This window comes from Crotalus tigris, unplaced genomic scaffold (assembly GCF_016545835.1).
Source record: "Crotalus tigris isolate CLP2741 ecotype Arizona unplaced genomic scaffold, ASM1654583v1 scf7180000023598.3388751, whole genome shotgun sequence".
Lineage (NCBI taxonomy): Eukaryota > Metazoa > Chordata > Lepidosauria > Squamata > Viperidae > Crotalus > Crotalus tigris.
The window spans coordinates 121527-146904 of NW_024100068.1; the positions used below are offsets into that span (position 1 = coordinate 121527).

At 37.1% G+C, this 25378-nt stretch overlaps 1 protein-coding gene across 10 annotated transcripts in view; it reads right to left on the bottom strand.

Annotated features, from left to right (window-relative positions):
* Nucleotides 1–25378, bottom strand: part of SYNE2 (spectrin repeat containing nuclear envelope protein 2) — a 224697-nt gene continuing 199319 nt past the window's right edge. For 9 of the 10 annotated variants that reach the window (XM_039319483.1, XM_039319485.1, XM_039319484.1 and 6 more), the window contains 17 exons: nt 22754–22916; nt 20202–20389; nt 19303–19453; nt 18922–19104; nt 16944–17084; nt 15152–15346; nt 13618–13900; nt 10993–11061; nt 9864–10000; nt 9496–9607; nt 7782–7999; nt 5977–6177; nt 4948–5076; nt 3841–4032; nt 3656–3745; nt 2880–2926; nt 1–2033 (listed from right to left, as the gene is read on the bottom strand). In XM_039319483.1, coding sequence (XP_039175417.1) covers nt 1808–2033; nt 2880–2926; nt 3656–3745; nt 3841–4032; nt 4948–5076; nt 5977–6177; nt 7782–7999; nt 9496–9607; nt 9864–10000; nt 10993–11061; nt 13618–13900; nt 15152–15346; nt 16944–17084; nt 18922–19104; nt 19303–19453; nt 20202–20389; nt 22754–22916 — 2725 coding nt within the window. In that variant the 3' untranslated portion in view covers nt 1–1807. The remainder of the gene's footprint in view (nt 2034–2879; nt 2927–3655; nt 3746–3840; nt 4033–4947; nt 5077–5976; nt 6178–7781; nt 8000–9495; nt 9608–9863; nt 10001–10992; nt 11062–13617; nt 13901–15151; nt 15347–16943; nt 17085–18921; nt 19105–19302; nt 19454–20201; nt 20390–22753; nt 22917–25378) is intronic. The other variant, XM_039319486.1, reaches the window with a different exon arrangement.

A 25378-nucleotide genomic window follows, 5' to 3' on the forward strand; every position in this document is an offset into this window, starting at 1 on the left:
TTATTGCAAACATTAACAATATTTTAATGAGGAAAACATGATTGAATTGTACACAGAAGCAGTGTAATTTGGAATTAAATAAAATCTTTTTTTTTTTGCCATCAGATGAATTCCACTTCATTTTAAATTGATAACTCTTAATGATGAGGCAGCATCCTGCTTGAAAGTTAGGAAGGCATCTAACCCAGCATTCTATTTTCAAAAAAGATTGCAGGAAGCCCTTATGCAGTGACAAGAAAACAATGTCCCTTTGATAGTCATTGATACAGAGCCTTTGACAAGAAGAGATGTTGTGAATCAGCTAAAGCTAATAGAAGTTGTCTGTGTATGGAAGGCACATCATAGGTCTCCATAGGACAAGCCTCTCTCCATTTAGTCCTCCCTCCTTCTCTCCCATTCAAGAGCCAGCATGTATTTTATTTTTATTTATGTTTATTCCCTGTAATTTCCCCATTGGAAACATTAGAGAAGGAGAGCTGTGTTAATCTATGGTAGTTAAAAAAATCAGAAGCTTGCTCACACCTTTTGCCGCTAACATAAATAAGCTTCCATGAGCTTATTTTGTAAGTCAGAAAAAGTGCTACTAGACTCCCACTGATTTGGATCTGCAATTTCCTGTAATTCATTATCAGAATTGTCCAGGAATGTCATATGCTAATTCTTAGAATCAAGAGAGAAAGAAGATAAAGGCCCCATATTCTCTGGGCACATATATTCTGCTGTATGGGCCACAGGAATGATTTTGCCCTTGCATAAATAATTTCTGACTTGCTGTAAGTTATTCAAAGAAAATTAAACATAGATGGGTTTGATTAAAAAGCCACATGTCTACAAAATCCATTTGTTTGTGTGTGAGATAATCAACACTAATTATTTTTTCTTTAAAAAAACCTCTATACACAATAAAGGCTACCTATATGTAGCACTTTCATTTTTTTATATAAAAACCGTACAAAAGGAGACATCAGACAAAGTAGACATTCTAAGTACTATAAAAATCTGTCTGGGAAACATACATATTCAATGAACTGAATAGGTAAGATTCCTAAAATTCTAAAGTGTAAGAAATGTTTTAAAAATTGAAGTTATCTTTCCACTAAAATAGCAAAATACAGAAAGAGATCTCCCTGCATGCAAAGTACCACTGTGAAAAAGGATTTCTCTTTTTTGCATTAAAAATGATGGGTTCAATCCACCAGGAAGTTCTCTGCAAGACTCACCAAAACAAAGGGAAAAGACAGAATAGTGCAGCCATGCTTTTTGCAACTCTAGCTCCTACCTATTAAAATGGGACTTGTGCAGTAGATCCTTCTAAAGGATTATGCATTTATCTTTGATTACAGAAATTATTTTCTTGCTAAAAAGACACAGTCTTGTAAATTCTGTGTTCACTGGCTCTTTCTGGCATGAAGATCACTGATTGATCACACACTGTGCAAAAAGTATAAAGTACATTGCTTACAGTTCAGAAATATAAAGAAACAGCTTTCCTGTACAAAGCTCTAAGTATTTAACAACTCTTACCCACCCAATCAAAGTAGTGAAATTGCTAAAAGATCTTTATCTTGGTGATGAGAAGTAATAGCATGTTCTCAGAAGAAGAGCTGAAGCCTCCTACCGGTAGTTTGGTTCTTGTTGAGTGCAATAGAGATCTCTACATAATATTGTCAATGTCACTCATCAGTGCTTGTTAAGCCCTGGTTGAAGACAGTAAGAAACTGAAATTCTGGACAAACTTTAGCAGCATAAAAAGAAGACTCCATGGAAGGTATTAATTTTGATTGACTGGGAAAAAAATTGAGTGTTTTTAAGTTGGTGGAGGTCCATTAATATAACGTAGCATTGGGTAAAAAGAACGAGCAAAGTTGTTGGTTTGAGTACAGCTGTAGTCTTCTTCCGAGACAGGGATCAAGGAGGCCAAGAACAACAAGAGAAGGAGGAACAACTGTAAAGGTAATGCTGCTCGTAGGACACGATAGAAGAAAGCATTCTTCTTGGGCGAAAATGAATTGGTCTCTTCCTTCTCCTCCATCCTGCAAACAGAGGACAAGTTATAAACAGGGCAAGCCACTTGTATATAAACAGAGCGCAAACTTCTCTCCTTCTGGCCCTGACGATGTTGGTAACTAGTTGGTAACATCTGCAAGAAAACAATCAAGTTCACAGACCACCAAGGACCTCACAATTTACAAACTCTCTTGTACCAAGTGAGATTATGATTCCATCTAGCCCTAAATTACCTGACTGGCAGCACCATTTCAAGACTTAGCATACCAAATGTCAAAACCGGCAAAAACGATTTCTGGATTGAATTCTTGCAAAATATTGTTAAGAATTGCTTCAGAATGAACTATTTTTGTGGTTTGAACTATTAATGCTTGTAGTTCTACACCAAACCGCATGGTTTTTAATATTAAGCGTCATAAATATTTCTCAACAAGTCATACATTGTGAAAATTATACATGCTTGGACACTATAGCTACCATACAACTAGTGTGTAACAACTGAATTCAACATGACATTGTGATCATGCAAATACCATGCTTTGAACTACAGAGAAGAAGAGAAGGCCGACTCTTTCATTCCCTTCCATATTTCTGACACAATTTTATGTCACTGAAGGAGAATCCAATGAATTTAATTCAAATTCAAATGAATTTCTATTTTAAGGGAAATTTTTTGGAGATTTTTTGGGTGGTGGGTGGGAAATATTACATCACTTCTCCTTTCTACATGATTCTAAGTTGTTCAGCATTTCCTACAGCTAAGCAAATTTGCATTCAAATAGTTAATATTTCTTATTGGAGTCTAAAGCTATTGTAAGATTGTGAAAGTAATTTTCAGTTCACAGAAGAAACTGTTTACTGAAAAGCATTACCTGACACTGCTGCTGCTATTACTCTGCAGGATCTTCTTTTCATCAACCTGTAGATATTTAAAATGTGATTACTACTGCTGTCTTAAATTTAAACACCAAAGATACCAAATGCACACACATTTAAACTGCATATTAATCCAGTCAGCTTTGCAGTATTATGGCTGTACAATGCATCCTGCCCCCATTGCCATGGCTTCTATACTGTCAGTTATCATGGTGTCCCAAGATATATTAGCATAGATAATGTATCCTTTAATATGCACACAAACAATAGATTTTGTTTGATTGTGTGGGCAAAATCATGAGAGTCAGCACCCAAAATCATACACAGGTATTCCTTGATTTATGACCACAATTGAATCCAAAATTTCCATTGCTAAGCAAGACAGTTAAATAAATTTTGACACATTTTTTTACTTTTTTGCCACAGTTGTTAAGTGAATCACTGCAGTTGTTACGTTAGTAACATGCTTGTTAAATGAAATTTTGCTTGTCAGAAGATCGCAAAAGGTGATCATATGACCCTAGGACACTGCAACTGTCACAAGTACATGCCAGTTGCAAAACATCTGAATTTTGATCATGTGAACATGGGGATGCTGCAATGGTCGTGTGAAAAACCATCATAAGTCACTTTTTTCAGTGCTGCTGTAACTTTGAATAGTCACTAAATGCATGATTGTAAGTTGAGGACTACCTATAAAGTCTGAATGACAGAGAAAAAGAAACAAATTAAAGGGAAAATTGTTTTACAAAATGACCACCAAACAACTTGCCTTATTTTTAGAAACAGGAGATTTCTCTGATAATTGATGACAGGTTCCAGAATCCGATTCTTCCCCATTCACCTGAAATGTACTTATGTCCTAGGGGGGAACAACAAGAAGAAAGCCTTGCCTCTGTTATTTCTCCAAAAGTTAGAATTGAAATAATCAGATTTGGATCATACAGTCCAGCCTACCTGTCTTCCTTGTGAGGCCTTTAAGTCACATGAAACTCCTTCAAGAAGCTGTTTAAGCTTCTTCCCAATAACATGGACCTTCTCATTAGCTTCAATATATTCTTCTCCATCAAGTTTTACAAGCAAATATGCAGCAATTTCCTGGAGAGTATTTACTTGAAGCTGCCGTTCCAGAAGCTCTTTTTCCAGTTGCTTAAAAGTATGTAAGAGGAAACATTAATAACCATAGGAAGCTGCCTCCTAGAGAATCATACCACTAGTTCATCCACTCGCCTCACTCTGACTGACTGTAGTATTTGCAGGAGATTCTTGAATTAGAGATGCAGCTGAACATCTGGACTTTATACATGCAAACAATATAACAGTACTTTCCAATGAATTCTGCTTCATATGAATTAAACATATATTAGGATACCAAACAGGATTCCAATGCCAAAAAGCCAAAACTAGATGCTTGGGATTCCAACATCCAATCAAATACATGTGAGTCAACCATGCCTGGACCAGTACATTAAATAGACAATGGGCTGCAATAACCATGGTTGGTTGAACCCCTTGTTTATATATAATTCTAAATCAAGAATGAATGATCTATGATATAATGATAGGTCTGCAAAACATGCTATGGGCACTTCAAAAGGTAAGTAGCACTAAGCAAAAAAGAAATGGGCAAAATAAGGGAAAAAAAAACATTAAAACCTAACTTTATAAACCAGAACACTAGGTTCATACAACATGCAACAAAGTCACAATAAACCTTAATATGAATTACATGCTAGATAAACCGGGTTGATGGTATATGTTTCTGTTTATCTAGGGTCTGCTTCCTATGTACATTTTCAAATCTGATTTGGAGATTTAATAAAATTTATGGAAGAGATTTATAAGCTCTGTAGTGAGGAATAGAGTAAGTCCCGTTGTTCAAAGGGAGGTCCAGTGCATAGTGCTGAATATAACAGAGATGCAATAATTTATCTCTAGATTAGGGGTAGTCAACCTTGGTTGTTTTATGACTTGTGGGAAGTCCACAAGTCATAAAAGAGCCAAGGTTGACTACTCCTGCTCTAGATGCTTCAGGTTTTGGTGTTTTTTTTCTTTCAAATTTACCATTAATTCTTTTCGACTTTCCTGTATTCTATGAGGATCAGCATTTGGATCCTTAACTTGTGCTTGGTGCCTCCGTGTCTCTGCAGCAGCCAGCCATAGCAGCAGTTTCTGATTCTGTTCATGAAAATCCTGCAGAAACAAGTGCTCATTTTTCAGAAAATAATGGTATAAGAACACATTAACTAACCTAAAGATGTAACTTTGTGGCAGCTGATTCATTAAAACTACAGTACAAATACTCCTCAACTTACAATTGGGACTGGAATTTTCATCATTAAGCAAGGCAGTTGTAAAATGTAACTGTATTGCTTAGCAATGGCCATTCCTGCCATTCCAATTGTCATAATTAACCAAATCCCATGTTGTTGGGTGTTGTTAGATGAGGAAACTTCCTGCCAACTTCCCGCAACGAAAGTCACAAGGGCAGGAAATTGCAAGTCTCAGGTAAGCAGCTAGTGCTGGATGAGGGGACAAAGCAAAGAGGTGTGCAGTGGAAGTGCAGTGTGGGTTGGGGAGGGTGTGTAGTAGTAGTGTGCAAGAAGCATGGTGAGGGTTGAGGAGGGTGCATGAAGTGCAAGGGAATGTAATGTGGGTTGGGGAACATGCGATGTGAGGGGCTGCATGGGAGGCACAAGTTGGATGCACAAGCAACATAGGGCTGTGGGAAAGTACAGTACAAAGGCAGGAGAGACTTATGCCAGGGATTTGTGATTTCCCCTGCTGGCTTCCCCACTGACTTTCTGGGGATGCTGTCTGGGAAGTTGAACATGGGGCTAATATGATTGCAAGTACTGGAACTGACTTTAAGTGTGAACTTGTTGCTAAGTGCCTAGACTGCAATCATGTGACTATGGAGGGACTGGTTTCTGGGATGGTCAGAACTCCAAAGACCGGCAGTAACCACTATTCGTTCATCATAATTTTAAATGGTCACTGAACAAACATTGAGGCTGCCTGTACATCAGCATTTGCTAGCCTATCAATTTTAAATTATTAAGAATAAGGTACAAAGGTAATTATGCTATTTACCTGGCAATGAATGACAGCTTTTTGTAAATTCTTCTTCCAGCTTTCCAGTAAAATATTTGCCTTCTCCCATCGTAAATTTACCCGTCGAAGTCTATTCTGAAGCTCCTTGCATCCAGTGCTATCTGTTTGCTTGAAATCTTTGCTGGTCAGATTAACGGACAGTATAAGGGCCTTGTAGTTATTATAGGCTTTAAACATATCCTGATAAGGAAAAAACAAATTTGAGTTCTTTGTAAAAATAAATAAGAAACAATTATGATTTTAAGCAGCAGCATCAAAATAAAATTGGAAAAAATTCCTTCTATTTATTAGATGTATATATACCTTTACTGCAGGAGCTCATGAAATGTTCATAGAGCTACCTATCATTTTCTCTGCCATAGCAATTCTGTGATGGAGGATGGGCTGAAAGGTGATTGGTCCAGACACCCAGTGACTTTCCATGACTAAGGCTGGACTCTGATCAACCCAGACCACCATCTTAGCTAAACCACACTGGCTCTCTGTGTGTTCTACAAATTGATTATCAGTATTCTACAGTGTATTCTACAAATTAGACAGAAAAGCTGATAAACTACCTTAAAAGTAGTAAAGTTGATTTTATTATTGTTAGTACTGGCATCCTCATTATTGTAAAGTCCTGTGTGAAAATTGGATCCATTCATTTCGCTGGAATCTATCGCTATACTATGAGAGCTTTTTAATGACTGAACTTCAGGATGTCCTTTTTGTATCAAGTGGTTTTCAGATGGACTTCTGACTCAAAAGAGCCCTATTGTCATCAGCATGTCACAAGTAGTCCTCAACTTACAACCACAATTGAGCCCAAAATTTCTGTTGTTAAGTAAGACATTTGTTAAATGAGTTTTGCCCCATTTTATGACATTTCTTGCCCCAGTTGTTAAGTGAATCACTGCAGCTGATAAGTTAGTAACCTGGCTATTAAGTGAATCTGGCTTCCCTATTGACTTTGCTTGCCAGAAGTTTGCAAAAGGGGGGATCACATGACTCCGGGATGCTGTAATGGTCCTAAGTATGAGCCAGTTGCCAAAGCATCTGAATTTTGATCACATGATCATAAGGATGCTGCAAAGATCGTAACTATGAAAAACAGTCATAGTCATTTTTTTCAGTGCCATTGTAACTTTGAACGGTCACTATATGAACTGTTATAAGTCGAGGACTACCTCTACAGAATGGAGGAAATGCAACATCCAGAGACAAAGACTGCACCAAGGGTGTGAATGAGGGGATTCGCAGCTTGCGTTGTTTGCATGCACGTGTACAGACAGCACTTTTGTGGGACTTACAGTCATTCATTTAGTGACCTTTTGAAGTCACAACGAGACTGAAAAAAAAGGGGGACTCATGACTATTTTCACACAATCGTTGCAGTGTCCCCATGGTCACGTGACCAAAATTCAGACGCTTGGCAACTGGCATGCATTTGTGACAGTTGCGGTGTCCCCGTGTCATGCGATCATCTTTTGCAAACTTCTGGAGAGCAAAATCAATGGGGAAGTCAGATGCACTTAACAACTGTAGCATTGTGACAAGAAAGATCATAAAATGGGGCAAAATTCACTTAACAACTGCCATATTTAGCAAGAGAAATTTTGGGCTCCATTGTGGCCGTAAGTCGAGGACTACCTATATTAGGGAAAGTGAAAGAAGCACCAAGCAACATCTGATTATCTACTTTTGAACAAAAAGGTTGCGAGGCTAGGCAATCTGTCAGAACAAGCAATACACTGCATATGTTGACCACAGAGATTGTTTTTTTTTTCCAACTTTTTTTTTATCACCTTCAATTTCTTGACTCTCTGCTCTATGGCCTGCATACTGTTGACTGGTTGTGATTCTGCCTCCTGCAGCCTCTCCATTTCCTCTTCCATCTTATCCAGCCAAATATCAATGTTGGTAAGGTCAGCATTCAGCTGTTGCCACTGCTGCCACGTTTGCTTCATTCTCAGCTTGTTGCTTAGGTCTTGAACTTGAATGAGTTCCCATCTTTCAATAGCCCCTGAAGTTTAATACAAAATTATTCAGTTTTTTTTAAACACACACACACACAACAACAACAACAACTTTGAGTCAGATCAGCATTATTTTGGGCAGTCGCTGGTCTCTTTTGAATTCAACTTATACTAGTCCCACAAACGCAAACACTTATTACAATATGAGAATGAAATCTGAGTCAATTTCAGGATAGCATTTTAAAGGCTGTCTCTATTACAGGGGACTTCAAACGTGGCCCATTTATGACGTGGATTTCAACTCCCAGAATTCCACAGCCAACAATTGATTACGTGGGCTTTTTAAAATCACATTAAAAAAGAGCAACAATTCTCTGATTAGCTATCTATTGCTCACTGGAGGGAGTGAATCATACCAGCATTGTAGCCCCTATGTACTTTTTTTTTTTGTAACACCTGACTGTATTGAATGAATAAACATAGATATACTAGTGTTTCACATTGCATGGCTAGGCACGATCACATAGGAATGGTGTCACTGAAGACAATAGGGTTTATTCCAAATGAAATGGGACAGAGAACAATGTTGATATTTTGCATCTTCAGGGGATTCACATAAAAGCTTAACCCCACCATCTCACACAGTCTCCACAGGTGCCATCTGCATATAACTCTTTACAGCTTTATAGTCAGGATTTCTAAAAGAATGCATGGAAAACATTCTGAACTTCCAGAAGTACTACGAACACTAATCTTTCCAGCCCAAAGAACACTGGAAAGCAATTATGTAAAATTATTTGTGATTGGGCCTGCAGGAAATCTCTCTGAACATGTTTGAAGACCCCTGATTTAGGGGAAGGATTATTCTAAAATAGAAATTTATTATATTACCTCTGGATTCTAACAGCCTAATTCTCCTGTGTGTGTGAACATTAAGCCAGAAATAAAGGCAGAGACACTCTTGGGATCAGAAGGACTATTTTATTTAATGTGCTCCTTCCCAACTACTTACTCAGGGTACTTTCTATTTTACCAAATCTGGAGTAGAAGCAATAAGAACATATAAATAGACCTTTCTCCTTTGTAAAGCTTAGATTATAAATGTTTGTCACTTAGGAAATCCATTTAGACCTTCCGTAATGATGTTTCAGTGTAAGTTGAACATCTCAAAGTTTTGGGAGATCTTTGGTCTGATAAATGCTTGTTTTTTTTTCCTGTCATATTCTCTTTCTTTTTTCATCTTAATTTCAGTTTGCTCATCTCTTTGACCATCTTTCTGTTGTATATTAGATATTTTGATGGTTGTATTTTAAATTAATAGCATGTATTCATCTTACAGTTGCCTCTTTCCCCTTCCTTTTCTCTCTCTGTTGAGATTTAAGGAGCTTACATTTATATATTTATTTATTTCCCATTTTTCAGTTAAGAGAAATTTAACATTGATGATGCTATTACATGGAGAAAAATTAAATCCTAAATAATTGCTACCTTCACATGCAAATAAATATATTTAAAAAATTAACAGGAATTGCGACTAACATACCTGGTTGTTTCTCTATGGCTGAAACACCAATGAAATTCTGGTTGTCTTGAGAATCTTTACTAGGCAAGATCCTGGAAATGTTTTTTATGTCATCTATATTCCTAGGCCTCACCTGAAATACCCAGATCAGAAAGTAAATAAGTCTTTTGGCAATGGATCATCTTCTCAAATTTATAGCACAGATTCACAGCCATCTATACTTATTGAGAAATTTATAAATGAAACATAATTTTTATATCCCACTCTCCAAATTTTCTTGTCTTGAAAAATCTCCACTATCTTATATATGTGTAATATATAGTTTAGCCTGTCTGTTACCAGCTAATTTAACCCTATTTTCTCATGATATATAGGCATCCCAAACTTACATTGCCTGGTTTGTAGGATGTGTTTGATTCTTCGTTGTTTGGTAAGATACTTTTAACCATCTCTTCCTGGTTGTATGAATGCTTTCGGCAAACTGGATGTTCTGAAGGATGCCATATGTGAGTTTCAGCAGATTTCCCTGTTGTGCGACATGGTAAAAAAAAGCCACAGAAAATTAGATGTAAGGGTGAAGGAAGAAAAATAATTAAAAGCATTTGCAGAGAAGGAAGGATGGCATGACAAAAAATGGATAATATTGCCATTTGTTTTGCAAAGCATGCTTGTTTGCAAACATGTTTCAGCAGTGTTTCATGGGCAGTGAAATGAGAGCCATGCAGTTATGAGGATATTTTTTTCTGAAAATGCCCAAAGAATATGTGAGTTCTTACCACCATCAAAAAGAAGAGTTTGGAAAAAGTTGAAAAGCGCTTCTAGGCTTGATGCATGGCGCCCGCAGCAAGCAGAATGAGGTAGCTTATTTCAGGAGGCAGCTTTGGGGATTGCATTATAGGTCACCTAATGGTACTTAATTTAGTGTATTATATTTTTTTACCATTAGACTTTTAGAGAGATACCACTCAATTTTTCTGTCTGAAATATCAAAATATATTCAGCTTCTTGGGCTAAGAATGTGATTGGTCAATAAAGATTTTCACATTTGTATCAGGTTCCATTCAAGAAGGGATCTGAACCTTAGTTTTTGCTAAAGAGTAATGAGTTCTCATTTGTTTTGGGCTACAGATATAAGGAAAGATCCAGACTGTCCTATCAGACTCTAAACTGAATGGCAAAGGGAGCTTTAAAGTAAAGCTAAGTTGTCCTATGAGTGAAATGAACCAGCAAAAATGTCGATGCATGCCACATTGTGAGGAACAAGCAAGGAAGGCCTTGATGCGTTTATACCGGTATGGAGAACAAAAAATGCATTGTCTTAACTTAGGTAGAGACATGTGGGGATGGTGTAGCATTAAATAAACAAAACAAAAAAGAGAATCCACCATGAGCCAATTGGTGCATGGTGTTGATACAAGCTAGGGAATCAGAAACCTGCATATGAGGAAGGTGTGAAGAGCACAGCGTGCGGCACAGGGAAACTGTCATGTTGAGACACATGCAGTAGCAGGTGCCTACCAGAAGCTGCTTTCAAAGCTTTTGTGGTCATTTTAAGATATGCCTCAGGATGTTCAGTGATTTCTACATCTGAAAAAAGAATAACGTCACCATTTGCTCTGCAAAAGAGTCTGTTCACTCTTCCCTTCCCACCCTACAAGAATGTAGCATTACAGCAGCCCCAGATGGATCCTGTTACATATCTATTAATTTAGCATTCTTTTTTTAAATACAACTAGTGGTCAAAATGCCCTGAAGTAAAGTATAAAGGCAACAGCCATTTAGCTACATGGCCTTATAAAAATATTCACTGTTCATCTCTTTTTGCTATCCTTTTAAAACTGTTAATTTTCCTAATAGTTCTAAGAAGAAAAGGTAAAAGAAGAAAAGGCCACTAAGTATATAGGTAAAGGGGATAAATAAATGGGCAAAGGCCCTCAATGATTTCTCCTTTATTATGTTTATGATTTCTGTCTCCTCCAATGTTTGCTGATATGAGAAAGTTTTCAAAAGACCCAAATACAAGGCTTTCAAACAGTGATTGCAGCGAGGCTCTGATCAGGGAAAGCCACATTCATATTTTAAAAATGCCTTCTGAAATATTTTTAAAAAATATTTGAGGCAACTGCAAATGCTTTAAGGGAGAAGGATCACTTTCTCCTTATATATATACAGCGTATCCTACCCAGGCACATTGACTGACCCGGTTCACAGTATTTTCCACTTGATTTTCTATCTGGGAAGAGCCACATGGGAAATAGAAAACCAGAACCTCTACCTGGGTGAAATATTCACAAAGTGTTTCCCCCCCCCCACAATTACTTCTTGCTTTCCTATCTACGCATTTAAAGCTTTTCTGAAAGTAATTTGTAAATTACTCTGAGTCACTTAGATAATAAGAAGGCAATACGTAGATTTGATTAATAAAGAAAATAAATAAGTACAAACTGAACAAAAAAGGAGTTGAGATACAGAAAGAGAAACAGATCGTTTTTCCCCCTACACATTTATCAGCATAACATGTTCTCTGCTTTAAGTAACTAGCATATCAGGAAGGATTATGCTAATTTTTTCACTTGCTGTGGTAGTTTTTGGCATGCAATGATGCTTTACCAAATTAATTTATAGCTGGTCTATTTGTCAATATTATGCAGCACAGTACAATATGACTAACAGTGGCTCTCCAAAGTTACAAATAAAAATATTTCAAGTCAACACGTCAGGTATAGTTTACTGCCAAGCTGAGGACCTCTCCTCTCCTTCAAAAATATTATATTCTCCACAGTTGTAGAACTGAAATTGTTCAGTTCAGATATGACGGATAAATATGTTCATTTCACAATCTATCCATTCTTAATTTTTCCACTCTCATCCTAATTCTATCCCATTTTTTCTAATTTATGAATTTTTGTTCTGCCTAGTGTTCTGATTTTGTAGACAATCTATGTGTTATAATGCATTTTTGTATGTCTAATATATCTTTTTATATCTATTCTCCCCTAATACCCAGATATGTATAGTTTTTTCATTGGAGAACAGCATTACAGTATAATCTTTAGGGCAGACATGTCAAACTCGCAATGTCATGTGACATCGCACAACATATAACTTTTTCCCAATTGCCAGCAATGGGGTGGGTGCAGTTTTCTCATGACACGTCCAGCCCGCAGGCTGGCAATTTGACACTCCTGCTTTAAGGGATGAATACTGACAAATTACTGTATTTCAGTTTCTGCCCTGGCTCTCATAAGGCAAATTATTAGAATTATATTTTAATTTGCAACACTGCATTTTAAGGCAACCCAAACAAATTTGTCTTTAATTCTTAGGTCTGGATAGCTTTCATTTTACTTCTCCATCTTGTTCTGAGTAATATATAAAATGGGTATGACTAAATTTGGAGCACAACAAAGCTCAATTGCTGAGGGTTCAAAATTAGAATAGAATAGAATAGAATAGAACAGGAAGGGACCTTAGAGTTCTTCTAGTATAGCCCCCTGCTCAAGCAGAAGAACCTATACCATTTCAGACAAGTGACTGCCCAATCTCTTCTTAAAAACCTCCAGTGTTGGAGCACCCAAGATTTCTGGAGGCAGACTGTTCCACTGGTTAATTGTCCTCACTGTTAGGAAGTTTCTCCTTAATTTCAGGTTGTTTCTCTCTTTGATCATTTTCCAACCATTGTTTCTTGTCCTGCCCTCTGGTGCTTTGGAGAATAATTTGACCCCCTCTTCTTTGTGGCAGCCTCTCAAATATTGGAATACTGCTATCATATCACCCCTATTTCTTCTTTTCTTTAGACTAGCCAAACCCAAGTCCTGCAGCCGTTCTTCATATGTTTTAGTCTTGGATCACCTTAGTTGCTCTTCTCTGAACTTTTTCCAAGGTCTCAACATCTTTTTTGTAGCACGGTGACCAAAATTGGTTGCAGTGTTCCAGGTGTGGTCTCACTAGGGTTTTATAAAGCAATACTAATACTTTGCGTGATTTTGATTCTATGCCTCTGATTATGCAACCCAGAATTGTATTTTTTAATTAAATTTTAATTAAAAACTAGGTAACTGCTTTTGTGTATTTGGATTGTGTAACTGTTTGTTTATTTGTGAGTATTAACATTTCTGGATAGGAGGGTGGGTTGGGATTTACCTGAGAGTGCGCTGAAGAATGAATCCTCTTCCTCATCCTCAGGGGAGGAAGAGCCTCCCACATCTCCGGTGTGGTCCCACTCCAGTGGAATGGAATCAACGCTGACAGGGGTCTCACAGCCAGACCTCTCAGGACCCCCTGTGGTGGGCAGGAGGTGACAAAGAGACTGCTGTGAGGGTGGCCCCTCCTGGACTATCTTCTTTGGCCAAGAATCAGTTTGCATCCCACTTGTATAGTCTGAATCAGCTTCATTTTCTGAAGTCCCTTTTTCATCTTCCAGTTCCTCAACAAGACAACAGAAATACTGATATCGAACACAATTATTAACACGAATTATTTCTGAAACTATTATGTGCTCTCAATGTTCAAGAAAAATGGGAATCCTCTAAAGTAGGATTACTTATTTGAATTTATTAGCTGCCCAACTATAACAGACTCTTAGTTACCAACTCCTTTCTTCTAAACCAGTGTTTCTCAACCTTGGCAACTTTAAGATGGATGGACTTCAACTCCCAGAATTCCCCAGCCAAACTGAGTTGAAGTCCACCCATCGTAAAGTTGCCAAGGTTGAGAAACACTGTTCTAAACCATTTAAACCATCCATCAAAATGCTAGTTTCTTAGCAGTGATACATGAGTGGAGATATTGTCTATAAAGGAGAAAGGCAATCTGTGATCAAAACTCCATTTAATGGTCACCAGACATGCTTCTGACATTTGGTGGCACACCCACCACTTTTCAGTAGTATAATTTCTGGGTGTAGATGTCGGTAGAAAGATATTGTTTTTAAAATAAAGGGGCACATGTGGACCTTGTTACAGTCTACAAGAGACATAGGGGCAAAATAAGAAAGAAAGTCAGTTTCTCTCTCTCAATTTCTAACTGCCTTGCATTTCCCAAAATGAAATGGTAGATACAAGTAAGTTAATAGTTGTGCTAGAGATGAGGGAAGAGAGAAGGGTGACAGAACAAGATTTCATTTACCAAAGCATTTACAATAAGCCTACATCCCTCCTAGCTCTAATATATTTTCTTCTTTAGGCCTAAATTCTTCTGCCACTGAATATTCTCCTCTAGAAACAAAAAGTTGTAAGCCTGTTAGAGATTAAATCTTGTTAAAACCTTTTAAAATAAATAACCTGTCCTTTAATTAGAACAAAGTGTTCTTATTCCATCTTCTAAAGTTTAATTTGTCACACATAGACACACCCATCCACCCACATACATAAATGCATACATATAGTCTTTCTCTTTAGAACTCAGAGCAGAGAGAGACAGGCCTCCCAGATGATCTACATCTAATCATTAGACCCTACCTGCTTAGATTCCAGGTGACCTGGAATCAAAGAAAAAAGTTTGCATATAATAATAACCCTTTCCTTAACTTGGAAAAAACCAGTGTTTTAATTATTGGAAGTTTGGAGAATACATCTTCCATTCCTTTTATTCTTTATCTACGTGGCTTTTGAAAATGAATCTACTGGCAAAGAAACAACAGGGCTTCCAGCAAAGATACAACTTCATTAGCTCTTACTGGGTGCCAGGATGTCAGTCTTTGGTGGAATCGGGCTACTCGGCCAAACACTTCCTGGCAGTAACTACAAAATTCTTCTAGTTCCTCTTCGAGTATAATGGCATCCTCTGGTTCACTTTTTTGAATCAGATATTTTCCAGAAGCAATCAGATGTTCAATCTTACTGGTATTTAGCATTATTTCTCTCTGGAATCCCTGTTTAAAAGACAGATAATTATAATTCCTAAGTATTACTGCACAGATTAATTAATTAGTGCAATTCAGATTAATCAACCTTATAAAGAGAGGTTAGAAACATATAAGGAGAAGCACAGAATATTTCAGCATGGAAAAGTTTGGTGAACTCAGATAGATAAAGCAAATAAAGCTGTAGGTCCACTCTTCAAGAAAAGTTCTGCCTTTTCTAAAGTTATTAGTTTTCTCTAACCTTGAATACAGAAATATTAATTTATTAACTGATTCACTAGTTTGTTTTTTAATTGATTTGGGATGCAAATATCTTTCTAGATCTTTCAGGTGCTTGCTGAGAGAAAGAAGATGTGGTGGCAAACTAGCCTTCTGAACCCCAAACAACAAAGGCTAAGAGACATGGTTAAGCCCAAAGCATAAGGAATATATACACTTCCTCACTTACAGAAATACACAAGAGGAAAGCCTTGCTTTCTGGAAACCGCAGAGCAGTTGGAAATTGGGGCTGCTTCCAATAAACTATTTCTGGTTTGTGTTTAATTATATGTGAGCTTTGGCCAAATGCCTAATGGAGAATACTCTCTAAATCTGGTAGAATCCCTAGACAAATTCCTAGACAAATATCTTTTGCAATTAATTTAAACAGATTTTTGTGCACAAAGAAATATGTATATAGCTTGAACCTCTCCAATGAAATCTATATTGAAGTTACTATTGATGGAGGGATGTGCACACACATACACACAAATCTTTGTTTTTTGTATTATGTTCCTAGACTGAGTTTAATATGGATATAATTTATTGGTTGAACTCATATCATAGTCTTTTTGTACTGTTTGTTCTAGTTGTTTCAGTCCAGGCTGCCTGTATTGGTGGATTTTAATTGTTTTACTCTTTATATGGATTTTGTAAGCATCCAGAAACTTTGGGAGTGAGCAGCCAAATTAAATTGAATAAATTAAATTATTGCTCCTTATTAGCCATTTAGAAGTCCTTCAATTGGTGGAATTATTGGGGGAATCACCTACAATATACAAATAAAAAACTGAGGCTCCTAGGGTCATTTAATTTCTTAAGCCAATGGTATAGCCTCTTGAATGCCAAAACCAAAGGTGAAAGCTATAAAATACCTAAGATTTTTATTGATGGTGAGTACAAGAGCTGGACAAGGGAAATCAGCCCAATAGAGACAATATAAGTGAAGTTAATTGTTTTTTTTACTGTGATACAAGAATGGTCCTGCTAATATCAAGCATGGATTTCCTAGTCTCATATGTTGCAGTAACCAAGAAGGAATTAAACCGGACTGGCCACAAGTGATGGCGAGAAAGGACTGATCAGTTCTGGATATAAAAGAGACCTCAAACTTATTATTACAGATATCCTAAATGTAGCTTTGTTTTATTTAGATAGCGAACAGATTAAATAGTGGTCTTTAAATTTATGGGGCTCATATCAAAGAGTTTAAGTGAATTTAGTAGATATACTAAGCACCAAATAAAATTCAAGCACCAGGCTCAGATAATCAGTAGGACGTCTGAAACCCATCTCCCCCACTCTGTTATGGAACAATTTCCTTTTTTTAAAAAAAGTCAATATTTACATTAAGTTGCCGCATTTTGTCATCAAAATCACTCTTTGAGAAATGTTCCACATTTGTCAGCTGCAGATCCATTTCCGTTAACCACACCAGGATGATGTTGTCCTTTGTTCCCATAAATTCTTCCCATAGATTGGTAAAGTACTAAAGGCAATAAAATAAGACAGATACTCAATGCAATAGTTGTTATAAAACACACACTGTCCTTAAAAATCTGCTATTTATTAACATCTTAAAGTGTGTTGATGTGTTATATCAGGAACCAATGAAGCAAAAATGAAAATTCATTCACTCTAGCTTGTGTCTCAAGCTGTAAATTTCACAGAGCATATGTGGTAATCTTTCTGATTAAGATCACTCAAATGTTGTTAGTGAATTATATAAATGTAATGATTAGATTTAGTTTTTCTTCTCTGCCAAAGAGTTTAGAGCAGTATAGAAAATTCTTTTGCAAGACAGTTAAGCTTGAATCTGCGTATGACTGGTCTAATGAATGTAATGACTAAAAAAGGATTTGAAGCTGAATCTCCTGCTACTTAGTTTGACCTTCTAATCACATTTGGTTCTCCTCATGATTTAAATTCAGGACTGAATCAAAGTTTGTGCATGCAAGAGGTAGTAGACTGAATCTCTAATGTCTCCAAATAAAACAAGTGCTAAAGGAATAGTATAACAAAAACCCTCTAGTTTAAGGTATATTAAACAAGGTCTCATGCACATTAGAGGGTTGGAAAATTGAGGCAGAATCATTTTTGTGATCGATTTATAGTTGTTAAATCCCAGCATTATTCATTTGCCTATGAACCTTTCTAAGTCTTTTATTAAAGCTTATAAATGTCCATAAGTATTAACTCCTCTATAAGCATTGGAAATATTAGCATCATCCAAATAAGTTAACAATAACAATAATTTGTTTAACACAAAGTTAGATAACATACTGCATGCCAAATAGTTTGCACTTCAGTTCCCATTAGACCCAATCAGCAAGGCCAATGGTAAAGGACTTCAGAAGCTGTCATCCAAAACATTTGGAAGGGACCAGATTACCCACCTTCAGTTTATAACTGTCAAGGATTGGTAGAACTGTTTTCTTTCTTTATTTAACAAGCACAGCACATTACAATCAGGAGGCTGTTAACTGACTAAAATCACTCAGCGAACTCCACAGCAAAGTGTGGATTTGAACCCGGGACAATTTGATCTTTCTCTAATATACAATGCCTGTAAGGGAGACTATAAGAGCCCTCATGGCATCGTGGTTAGAATACAGTATTGCAGGCTAATTCTGTCCACAGCCTAGAATTCAGCCCTGACTGAGTCAAGCTTGACTCAACTTTCCATCCTTTCAAGGTCAGTAAAATGAAGACCCAGATTGTTGGGGGCAATATGCTGACATTATAAACCACTCAGAGAATGCTGTAAAGTACTACGGAGTGTCGTATAAGTCTAAGTGCTATTGCTATACTAACCACAACACTACACCAATTTGATCTCAGATACCACAATTCTCTAACTGTGCAACTTTGAGTAAGGATAGAACTGAAATACTTTCACCTGGGAATTCAGAATGCCAAGGTGATGGATGGTTCCACGACAGCAGTGTTTCTCAACCTTGGCAACTTTAAGATGCTTTAAGATGCCTGCTGGTCGTGGAATTCTGGGAGTTGTAACTTAAAGTTGCCAACACTGCACTACAGAATTCAACAGACACTCCCTCTTGTTCCCTTAAGAACACATTATTTAAACCAAAGGTCCCCAACCCCCGGTCCATGGACTGGTACCGGGCCATGGCATGCCAGAAACCGGGCCATGCAAACAAGTGAAGCCCATCCATGGGATGCAGGCACCACACGAAATCATGCCCCCTCTGGTCCATGGAAAAACCTCTCCCCACAGAACTGGTCCCTGGTGCCTAAAAGGTTGGGGGTCTCTGATGTAGACCTCTGATACCTGCTTTATCTCCAAACCTGTTTGCAACTACCTTAAGTCTCCTGAGAATTGCTGTGACACGTTTCTGAAGATTGTCCCATCGATGATTACCCTCATAAACCATCTGCTTGAGCTTGTTAGCTGAATCAGTGCGATTCTCACGGGCCAACCGCCGATATTGCTTATTGATTAATTCTAGCTGGGTTAGTCGCTCATGAATTTGCCGTTGAAACGCCTGAGGAAGAAAAATGTATTTTATATTATTTTTTCCAAGTGATTTAAAATTAATGCATTCAAAATACTGAGTAGGAAAGCTGCTACCCAAGAAAAGTGAAGAATTAAAATATAAGATATGTTTGATATCGCAATTTAGAAAATTTACCTAATTGGCATCTATACACAAAGATGGAAAAACTACAAAAGGAATTCTTACTTCAAATTTCTTCAACTCTTCCTTGGCAGTTACATATAAAATCTCTGAAGAGTTGGGATAGGCTGCAGTTTTCTCTGCTGTTTTCAACCAAACTTCAAAACGAGAGTAATCTTCCAAAAACTTTTGCCATAGTCGCCAAGTTGCCTCAATCCTATTGCAGAAACAAGCAGCAACAGTTTATTTCCAAATATGAATCCCTTTCTACAAGACATGTCCTGCACCAAATTTCATTTATGTTTCAATCTAAACTGGAATCCAAATCCAAATTCAATCCAAATCCAATCTAATAAGCTATACTCAACTCAGCTAAAAAAGTGCATTCAGGTCTTGGTTTGCATTCTGGCATTTTCCCAGAGACATATGCCAACACATCAATGGCAGAAAAATGTATATACCAAATATATAATTGTAGTAAATTTCTGTGCCTGGAAAATCTTACCTTGTAGCCTAGGTAAGGTATGTAAGTTAATCAACTGTTAAGTTTGTCATTTTTTTATAATATCTACTGTAGCATTTAAACATTTTAAATAATTTATTCTACCTTTAATTACTGCATCTAGGGACAAGGAACTGAATAAACCATTAACATTTACATTCCCTCATATCAGACAATAAATGTATTATATTATTTCCTTAGATTTGAGGTTTTTAGTTTAGGGTTATTTAGAAACTAAAGCAATATCTCAGACAGATTTTCTCATAATTTCTTTTTATGTGGAGAATGAAACAGAGACCAATGAATAAACTGTAGCATGAACTAATGTTTCCTACACAGTAAATTACTTATCTGTTCTTTCTTTCAAGAATAGATTATTTGGACTTTTCATAGACATTGTTTATAAAACTAATGTGGATTTATTTATTTATTTATTTGAGAAAGAAGAGAAATAATGCCTCACTTCATACGCCTCTCTATAGACATGGCACAGATGTTTCTCCACCGCCTTTCTAAGCTCCTTGTTGTCTGCTGGATTGAATCACATTCGGTCTCATTGGCACAAGCATCAGAATCATGCAGCAAGATCTCACATATATTGAAGACTGATTCCACACCTGCTGTGTGCTGTTCAATATCCCGTTGCAGGTCCTACATCCATGAGCATAAAGTCATCTCCAATTAGTTTCATCCAATACAATAGAAGAAGCCATTGGAAGATCATTCCATATCCCAAAAGACTTTCCTAACGATTGTTATATATCAGCCATATGATTAGTTATGACAGACTGCTGGTAAGAGATCAAATAAGTACATATACTCTTCAAACAAGAAGCTGAACATATAACCAAATAGTGGCAATCTGAGTTTTTTCCTTAACATTACATTATTTATTATTATGGAGGTTACTATGGAGGAAAATTAAAACATTTAATTAAATAAGTATATTAAAATATTAAACTATATCATCCTGTGCATAATGACATCTTGCTACTGCACTTCCTCCTTTGCATTTTTGTAATTAAAAGCACTGATATACAAATAATCTATCTGAACAGACATTATTTTTCAAAAATCTATAAACAGTGAACTCTTGTGTGAAAATGTTATTCTTATGCCTTAAAAGTTTCACAATCTTGGTATTACCTGCTACTATCAATCCTCCTTACCTGTATATCCTCAAAAAATCTAGTCTCCTTTGAATCAAGCTTAACACATGGCAAATTCATGTATGCACCCATATAACTTTCTTAGCAACAATGTATAAATGATTTGCAATTGCTTGTAGTCAATCAAATACTAATAAACAACATCTAGCCTACATTGTAAAGTTTTCCTTTAAAACCCTTTTCCTATCGATTAAATTAGAAGGCCACAGGGCAGACAGAACCAATGCAACACAATGTATCCAGGCATTCTGCTGGTCAAGACCCATTGAAAAGACTGCAGATTGCATGAATATAAGTATTTCTACGGAGCTTTCTTTCAATTAACGTCTAAGACAACTTCTCAATAGATTCTCTCTCTCTCTTTCCTATTTTATAGAGACAAGGTGGGAGCTGACCAAAACAATTCATGATTCAGACACCTAAAGCATTCAATGAAAACTGCAAATCTTGGACACTTTTAATTTTTTATAGGCTTTCAAGTAAAGTGATTGGTTTTCTGGACTACAAGATCTGATATATGAAACTAATAGAATGATCTAACTCAACATTTTGCTAGGTACAGCAGACAAACATATACCTCTAAAGTTTACAAGCAGGGCATAAAAACAGCAGCATTCCTAGTTGTTTGTTCTGCATTTGTTCTTCAATAAATTGTGTCTAAAATTTAGAGGTTCTACTTCAGTATTTTATGTTAGATATACTGCTAGAGAGTATCCCCCATTCAGTACTTTTTGTGTGTGACTAGATTGGGGTGCATACTGAGTCTGTAGACAATTCTTGGTGCTATAATATATCACTGCACCACAATTAAAGCCAGTGCCTCAATCTGGGTTGCTAATGAAGCTATAAATAATTGGAAATATTATTTTGGCAGGAGAGATGAATCAAAGAAGAATGTCTCTGAAAGTCCACAGCTGAAAATGCAATATTTCATAATAGATGGAAATCACAATTTGAAGAGAAAATAAAGGAATTAGAAAATTTTGTCCATCTTTTATAAAGATGGACAAGTAATAAGAAAGTTAAATAAAGAATTAGTTATGTAGAACTTCAGCAGAAGATAAAATATGCCAAGCAAAATTATGTTGTAAATGCAAACAAATCAGGGAAACCTCTGGCTTATCTAATTAGAAAAGAGAAAGAAGGATGCTTGGAGCAACAGAGAAAGAAAAATTATTACAGTCTACATTAGAATAAAAAATAGAGGAATTTGCAAAAAAAAAAATTAAGGAATTATATTCCAGATAAAAAAAATTGACAAAGGAAATTTAGAACATATATTTAAAATTTAAAGCCTACAATTTTACATAAGAACAAAGATAAATCTTATGGAAATTAACAATTTAAGAGATTAAAGAAGCAATAAAAAAAACAAATAAGGCACCAGGCCCAGATGGGCTGATCACCCTCTATAGCAGTGGTGGTGAACCTATGGCACGCGTGCCAGAGACGGCACTCAGAGCCCTCTCTGTGGGCATGTGTGCCAAGCCCCGGAGATAGTGAGGGACTGGCCCCCACCACCCTGGCCCCGCCCATCCCGTCTGCCACGACCACCGCGGCCCTGCCCACATGGCACCCGGTCATAAATAAGTGGGTTTTGGGTTGCAGTTTGGGCACTGGGTCTCTAAAAGGTTCGCCATCACTGCTCTGTAGTATAAAAATGTAGAAGAAAAGTGAATAGAACCATTACTGAAGACGATGCATGAAATTCAAATAATAAAAACATTACCAAACTCTTGGAAATAGGAATATATAACACAGATTTGCAAAGTAGGGAATGATCCAGGAACACTAATCGAGATAAACACTGGCCAAAATCTTTCAGTTCTACTTTTTTCCACCCTACCTGCTGCTCTGCGAGTCTCCTCTGTATTTCTTGATCATCACAGATGTCATAAACAATAGGTTTAGAAAGCTCAGATTCAATGCGTGCCAGCCACGTGTGAAGATGACTCATGTTTCTGTCCAGCTGTTGTATGAAAGCAAAAGTATCTTTCAACTTCTTCACTCTGGAAGGAGAAAAGGATACATAATCAAGAAAACCATAAAGCATGTAAGAAAGGATGTCTGTATATTTGTGCATAGTTGTGACATGTCACTTTTCATTTAATTGAATTTCAATAGACATCAAGCTTTGCATTTAATGCTGTAATTTACCCCAAGCTGCTGCCTTGAAGCTATTTTGGAGAATTACTCCAGTCATCCCAACCAACATTTGGAGAAAGCTGAAGTTCAACCCAATCAAGATGGGGGAAGTAACCATACAGTCAAATTACTACTTGACTGCTGACACGCCTTTAGAGCAAAGAAGAACTATATGTTCTAAAGAGCCGTACAACTCTTTCCAACAAGTATTTTGTATAAATATATTAATTTCTGAATCATCTGTCACCTTAGTATAGAAGTGTTTATTCCAGAAATACTTTCTTACATCTGACAGACAGCCATTTTGCTTCTAATATAAGTACAGGTAGTCCTCGACTTACAACAATTCATTTAGTGACCTCTCAAAGTTACAATGGCACTTAAAAAGTGACTTATGACAGTTTTTCACAGTTATGACCTTTGCAGCATGATCGTGTGATCAAAATTCAAATGCTTGGCAACTGGTTCATACTTATAACTGTTGCTGTGTCCCAAGGTCACATGATCTCTTTTGCAACCTTCTGACAAGCAAAATTAAGATTCACTTAACAACCAGGTTACTAACTTATCAACTGCAGTGATTCACTTAACAACTCTGCCAAAAAGGTTGTAAAATGGGGCAAAACTCACTTAACAAATGTCTCACTTAACAAAAGAAATGGGCTCAATTGTGGTTGTAAGTCAAGGACTACCTGTATTAGACACCTTCAATTTGCAGCAAAATTCTAGGGTGAAATAGAATCCTGGATCCTGATCACATACTGTATCTTGATATCCCTAAATTAGTAAGTAAGCTGTTTGGAGGAACCTATTAGTTTCCTGATCATCATCTTGTTCTTCTCTGCAATTTTTCCAGTTTCCCTACATCTGTTAAAAGTGATATTCCCAGAGCCATATTCTTTTTCCCCCTATATCAGTTGTATCTTTCAAAATTTGGAATTGTCACTTGTCCAAAGTTACAGTATATCAATGTGAAATATGGCAGATAATACAAAACAAGATCAAGGGACCTGGAACATTATAAAGCGTTTGATGCCAATCTGATGAAGGCCAAACTAGTACATAAGGCAGGATAAAAATGAAATAAATAAATATTCCAAATAGGGGAAAGATTTACCATGTTTCCACAGAGATATCATGAGCAACATGCAACCACAAGCCTTTGTGTCAATGGATTCTACTCATGCCAGATTCCATGGACAGAGCCAGCATTTGGGGTGGCCGGATGGGAGTGGGGGATGCAGAACTGTCATGCTGTCAATTCATTTACTCATAACAGGCAGGTACTAATCTCTTTCAGCAATGATGAGGAAAGCAAAGGGTTGATTTCAACAAAGAGGGAGAAGCCGCTGAATGTTATTTACTGGCTTGCGATTCCCCCCCCCCCACACCTTTTGTCCAATCCTCCCTCCAGAGACCACACACACACACACACACACACACACACACACACACACACACACGCACGCACCACATAATCACCATCCATTCTGGCAAGCACTGGGCCCATCCCCCAAGACTGCTACCGCACACAGACAAGGCTCCTGCATCATCGTACAATTTTATTCTCACCAGACTCTTGACAACCAGAAATGCACTTACTGTTTATAAGGGAAACGCATTCCTTAGCTTATCAGTCCAAAGCTGCAGGGACAGCATCTGACTGAGCCGAGCACTGGAGGAAGAGGAAACCCCTCCTCCTTGGATGCCCTATTTAATATCACTGCCTTAACATCTCTCCCACATAGAAAGAAAGAGAAGAGTTGGGAGGTGAAGGGGAGGGGGAGAATCTCAGGCCTTCCCCTTTTCCTCATTTTAGCCATCACTAAAGAGAGTGTGGTGCATACATGCCCGAACACACACACCCAGAAATCCATGATGAATAATGCTGCTAAAAAATAAATGCTACTTTTCTTCTGATTTGGTATCTGTCAACAATACTAGGTTCCAACCAAAGGCTGGCTTGAAAGAGCTAAAGTGCAAAAAAAAAAAAAAAAAAAAAGGGGGGGGGAACCAATAATTTAATCTCTTGAAAAAAGAATATTCTATGTTTTTGCCTGCATTTGATTTTTAGAACCACAGTAGCCATAATGCTCAGTGGGAAAATGCTGCTCAAATGGCAGATATCTGCTAAATACCTTTCCTTTCCACTCTATTATGTAGCATAATTTAGGTGTCCTAGACCGGAGGTCCCCAACCTTGCCAACTTTAAGACTTGTGGACTTCAACACCCAGAATTCCTCAGCCAGCTTTGCTGGCTGAGGAATTCTGGGAGTTGAAGTCCACAAGTCTTAAAAGTTGCCAAGGTTGGAGACCTCTGTCCTAG